The following is a 5,329-nucleotide window of genomic DNA, read 5'->3' as shown; positions in this document are numbered from 1 at the left end:
CTGCAGGCAGAGGCTGCTGCTCTTGGCTGGCTGTGCTCTGCCTTCGTTCTTGTGAATGGGCAAACGTTCACACGTAAAATCACGTTTAAATAGAAATAACTGCAGGTAAACGAAGTGGGAGGACGCCATAGCAGGAACAGGCTCTGGCACTTCTCCATTGATCTCCCTCTGTTTTGTCCCTGCTCTCCACCTGTGTGCCAGGAACAACCCAGCCTGGCTCCTGGATTGATGTTGTGCCTGCAGGGATGCTCACTGCAGCTCTTCCCATCTCATCCCATCAGAAAAAAATTACTAAGAAGAGTTTATCCATGTGAAAAACAGCTCCCAGCAGTCCTGCCAAGGTCAGTGCGAACGGCTGAGCTGCTGGGTCTCACACACTGATCTTTTCCAGGCAATGCAGGACACCTTGGGGAGAAGGAGCACCCAAGCCCTCGCTTCCCATGCTCTTCTCCCTGCACTCTGCAGCGACACATCCCACCTGTCTGCCCATGTTCTTGCTCCTCACTTAACTAGAAAAGAAAACCATGGACTTTCTCCAGGTCAGACAAGATCCACATGTGTATGAAACCTGGCTAGGGATTTAATTGAAGCAGGTTTGGGCACGGTGCTCTGCAGTGTTTGGTTTGGTCACCACCCCTCAGCCAGCCACGGGGACATCCTTCATGGGGAGAGGGATCTGCTAGTCCTTTCTCCAAGTGTGAAGTCCCAGGGAAGAACATGGTTCTGTGCAGGGTGAGGGTTGCAAAGAGACGTCTCCTCTTCCTAGCACCAGTCTGAGGGTCTGCTCTGGTGCAGGCCTGGGGTCACTGACTGTGCTGCTCCACCAGCAGGGATCTGGCTGCTCCAGGTGTCACCTGCACAGCTCATCCTTGCGCAGCCTCACCTGGGGCACAGAGTGAGGAGTTTCAGGGTGCTCTGCTCATTAATGAGTCCGTATGAATTCCCCACTGCCTGGCCCAGCATGACAGGAGGATTCACTCTCCCAGTGTGGGTGGGATGCTGAGGTCTCTGAGCCCTCTCCTTTGCTCTGCAGTTGCTTCATCCTGCCCTGCTGTTAACTCTCCTTGGAGGGATCATTGTGGGAAGCGGAGCAATTCTCCAGTTCCTTTGTGATCCCCACTGGGCTTTGCTCCACTTTGATTTTCTTTCTTCCTCTCATTGACTTCTTAGCTCCTGTAAACAGCAAGGTGACAGCAGGAGTTAACCACAGAGAAATGGATTTACACTTCTGGAGTCAGCATGGCCTCATCCCAAAATAGGGGCAGTGCAGGAGGAAGCAAAGCTCAGAAAAGCAAAGATGAAGGGAAACCCCTCAGATGTGAAATGTGTGGGCATCCAAGGGAGGCTGTTGTGATCCTGGACACAAAACAACATGTGAATTGAAATAGGCAGAGAACTGACCTGGTGCAGGAGCGTCCCTGAGAGGGTACCCAGACCAGTAGGACGCACTCCGTGGATTTCTTCCCATTCCAGTGTGGTTCATGGCCCACACCATATGCTGAGAGAGGTGCTACGCCAGTCCATCACCCCATTCCTGCCACAGCTGCACCCACCCCTCACTTGGGACATCCACATCCAGTCCTGGAGGGTTGTATGTGTCTGCCCTGGGCTACACAGGGCAGCTTCCTCCCCACTGCTCCAAGTGCCTGGTTTTGTACAGCAAATTCTCTTGTCCCCCAGCTGTGGCGGTGTCCCCTGAGTGAGCAGGGCCCTCTGAAGGTCAGGCTGTTAAACAAATTCCCTTCAAGCTTAAGCAACAGCCCTCTCTACATTTATGGTTGGGCCAACCTTTCCCTGTTTTTACCACCAGTACAGAGTGGGTGAGCAGCGGGGTTTTTCTGACAGAGCATTTTTTAAGACCTGACAGACAAACTTCTTATCCTTGCCCTTATCAGGAGCAGTTTTCTGCTTATTCACTTGTAGGAAACACGGGTACAACACATTCCTCTCTCAGCAGGGAAACCTCCACAGCCACACTGGAAGATCAACAGAACTGGCAGAAACCTTTCTCTGAATGTCAATAACTCACCCCTGGGAATTTGGCCTTCCCCAGTCACCGCCTCCCTGACCAGATAAGCAAACACAAGGGACTAAGCTCTGTTAGCTTAGGTGGTTGGAGTGCTCTCCTGGTCACCCTGCCCAGGCTGCCCTGGCTAAACATTAGCAGGGGTTCCTCTGGCTGGAGATATGAGTGTTGCCAAAACATGGCTCAGAGGAGCACAGAGGAGAAACCTCCACTCCCTCAGTGTCCTCAGGCATTTCTCACAGGAATCCACCTGGAAGCAGCAGAAGTTGTAGCCCTGAGCTGATGCCCCGAGGAACTCCTCCTCCCTACCTTTTATCCAGGGATCCTGTCCTCTTTTTCTCTTCCTCTGCTGCACATGAGCTTTGTCTTTGGTGCAAAAGTATTTCCCGTCAGCCTCAGCCTCTTGTAGGATCTCATCTTCATACTTCTCCTATACCAACGAGAAGAACAGTCAGTCTACAAACTACCCTAGCTTTCCCAGGGAGCTGGTGGCATTGCCAGGGACCTTTGTGACCATTGTTATGGAGTGATGACAAATGCTGTTCATAAACAGTCCTGACTGGCTGGAAAGAATGGTACTTCTATCCCTCAGCAGCAAGTTGGGTAACAGGGTGGGAATGAGGTTTGGCACCTGGTGCAGGAAGAGCCATCACCTTTTGGAGGGAGCTTGGGCTGGGACAACCTGTCTCATGTCTCTAGGACCAGGCAGCCTAAGCTGATGGCTGAGGAGAACAAACAAACTAACCTCGCTGTCCGTCGTGTCTGGCTCATCCGATTCTTGCTTCCCAGACTCGGCATCATCATCTAAAAAAAGAAGGTTTTTTTGACTGGTAAGAAGCTTAACAAGCTCATGAGCAGATACAGAGCCCCATGCCCAGGCTCAAAGAGCCACTGAGGCAGAAAACAGCTTCAGGAATAAACTGTGTTGTGCAGCAGAGGCACTGCAAGCTACGTGGCCTGGAATGAACGTTTAGGGGTGATCCAACAAGATTCCGTTGGGAAACCTGCTCCCAGGAAATCTGTATCCATAGAACTTTGCTATGCCAAGGTCACAAGAGCTGTCCCAACATCTGTGGCTATATACAGGTGGGTATTTAAGCCCCAGACTGCACCTTTCTGTTTGAACCCCAGGCGGGGAGAAGCGTGTTGGGGTGAAGAGGCCAAGAGGGACAATCCCCATTTTTGCTGCTGGTGTCAGTCAGTGGCTCTTGGTAGGGAATGTGTGCTGAGGAGCAGAGGAAGGAAAGGCAGGGGAGATACTTCCCTTCCCAGCAAAAGCATTCTGCTGTACACAGACCCTGGGGCTACATGGCCCCAGACATGTACCTGCACACACCTGACCTCTGCACAGGCTGAATCTGCATGGGTTAGGGGCCAAGCCTTGCTGGTGGTGGCATCACCCTGTCTGCACACACAGTGACACACCTGGGCTGGCCACAGTGGGCAGAAAGGGCTGTGGCCTCTTCTGAGGGACAGAGGCATCCCAGAAGTTCAATATTTGTTGCTCATGACACCCAGGTCTAGCCAGGATAGAGCTCAGCAGGGCAGGCCCCCTTGCTGCCCCTGCAGAGGTGGGAGAGCAGATGATGTTGCTTCCAGGCACTCCTGGATTCTCTGTAGCCTGATCCCATCCTCACCTTATCCTTCTGCAGGTTAAGGCTCACTAGAAAGTGCAGAAGTATTTGTGTATTGTTTCCTGGGCTTTGTGTCAACCTTAAGGTGAGAACTGAAGAAAGTCCTGTATTCCCACACCCAGAATGTAATCAGTTGAAATTCTTCTGCCATGATGATATCTCCTTAGCATGTAAATCACAGAGGACTCCCCTTTTTTTTTTTTCACCATGAAAAATCCTGCTCCGAAGAGTGTTCCCAAACCACTCTGAACACGCCCAGACCAACTAATCCAGGCGAGCTCAACTTTCCGGCCAAGCCAGTAAGGCTGGTACTGAGCAGCTCCCAGCAGACGTGCTTCCCACTCTGATCCCCATGGCTGCTTCCCACCCACCTGGACAAACCTGGCACCTGTGTCCCGTGGGGGTCAGGCAGGGAGGAAGCCTTGGAAGAGCTCTTATGGAGAATGGAGCAGGGAAAGGGAGGAAACCATCCTGATCTACCAGCTGGAGGCACCAGCATCCCTGGGTCCGTGCTCAACCCTATGTGCTGTGTCATCACAGGACACGCTTTAGAGCAAGGGGACAGGCAGGGATGGTTTTCCAGTGCTAGTCCTGCAAACCTCTTGCATTTTCCCCATCTCTGCTGAGAAATTCTGAGCTTATTCTTCCCTGAGAGGAGCAGGAAATGCTGGAGCAGCAATGCTGGCTTGTTGCTGCTCACTGTGAAGTGGGTTTTGCCAAGAGGTTGGAGCTACTCTGGCTCCTTAGTCCCTGGAGAATTCCATGCCACCCAGCATGGAGTGCAGGGTGCTCTGCTGAGTGTGCAAGGACACCCCACGGTGGCTTCTGTCTGTGCTGGACAGAGACACTGGGCTTTTCTCCAGAAGAACTGGGATTGCTTTCTCCCTCTAGATATGGAGCCTGAATTTTGGACATATCTAGGGTGGAAAATTGAGCTCCCAAGGATGGAAGTGTGAAACCTGAAGTTTCTCCCAATGGCCCAGAAGAACTGAGAGCCAAGAACACTTTGTCCCTGGAAGGTGGCTTTGCAGGTGTGCGCAGAGCCCAGCAGAGAGCTCTGGGCTGGGAAATCCCTTCACCAAAAGGCATCTTTCACTCTTGCCTTCTCAAATATCACATTTGCCTGGGCCTTCTTACCTGCTTCTCCCTTCTGTGCACTGACATCCCGTCTCATCCCAGCCTCAGGAAGGGCCTCTGGGTCACTTGGTGTGGAGTTGTTTGTCAGATATGCCCGTGAGAGTGTGAGCTGTGGGATACAGGGAGACAGGGAGCACAAATGCTGCTGTCACCAGGCAGGAGAGGATTGTCCTCAGCCCTGACTTGATGACTGTGACACCCACAGGGACGAGCATCACAGAGATGTTCCTGTGCACTGTGGTGTGTTTGCAGGGAGCCCAGCACCTCCTGCAGCAGCCTGTGGGAGGGAGGGGGCACAGGCGCTGCCTGCCCTTGGGGCTGGATGGAAACCCTGTGGACACTGGAGGGGAGGTGGGGAACGAGAGGCAGGACTGTGCAATGTGCAAATTGGCTTCACACATATGAAACCCATCCTCCCACAGGACATTAATGCTGGTCACAATGGTGCCAGCAGCAGTACTGGACACCCTGGAGTGGGTAAGGGGCTGCAGTTCTGTGCCAACACGAGCTGTACTCACCACAGCTGCATCCT

General features: G+C 52.7%; 2 protein-coding genes across 2 annotated transcripts in view; both read right to left on the bottom strand.

The window, feature by feature from the left end:
• CABLES2 (Cdk5 and Abl enzyme substrate 2) overlaps positions 1–867 on the bottom strand; it is a 30,185-nt gene extending 29,318 nt beyond the window's left edge. Inside the window, exon 1 of the mRNA XM_008634740.2 lies at positions 855–867. Coding sequence (XP_008632962.2) covers positions 855–867 — 13 coding nt within the window. The remainder of the gene's footprint in view (positions 1–854) is intronic.
• RBBP8NL (RBBP8 N-terminal like) overlaps positions 67–5,329 on the bottom strand; it is a 21,804-nt gene continuing 16,541 nt past the window's right edge. Inside the window, exons 13-17 of the mRNA XM_017735803.1 lie at positions 5,316–5,327; positions 4,798–4,906; positions 2,772–2,830; positions 2,336–2,456; positions 67–1,173 (exon numbers count right to left, since the gene is read on the bottom strand). Of these exons, the coding sequence (XP_017591292.1) occupies positions 1,055–1,173; positions 2,336–2,456; positions 2,772–2,830; positions 4,798–4,906; positions 5,316–5,327 (420 nt within the window). The 3' untranslated portion in view covers positions 67–1,054. The remainder of the gene's footprint in view (positions 1,174–2,335; positions 2,457–2,771; positions 2,831–4,797; positions 4,907–5,315; positions 5,328–5,329) is intronic.

Source organism: Corvus brachyrhynchos, unplaced genomic scaffold (genome assembly GCF_000691975.1).
Source record: "Corvus brachyrhynchos isolate BGI_N302 unplaced genomic scaffold, ASM69197v1 scaffold10, whole genome shotgun sequence".
In the NCBI taxonomy this organism is placed as follows: Eukaryota; Metazoa; Chordata; class Aves; order Passeriformes; family Corvidae; genus Corvus; species Corvus brachyrhynchos.
The sequence above is the reverse complement of the archived record's forward strand: the minus strand, read 5'-3'. Positions and strand labels throughout refer to the sequence as shown.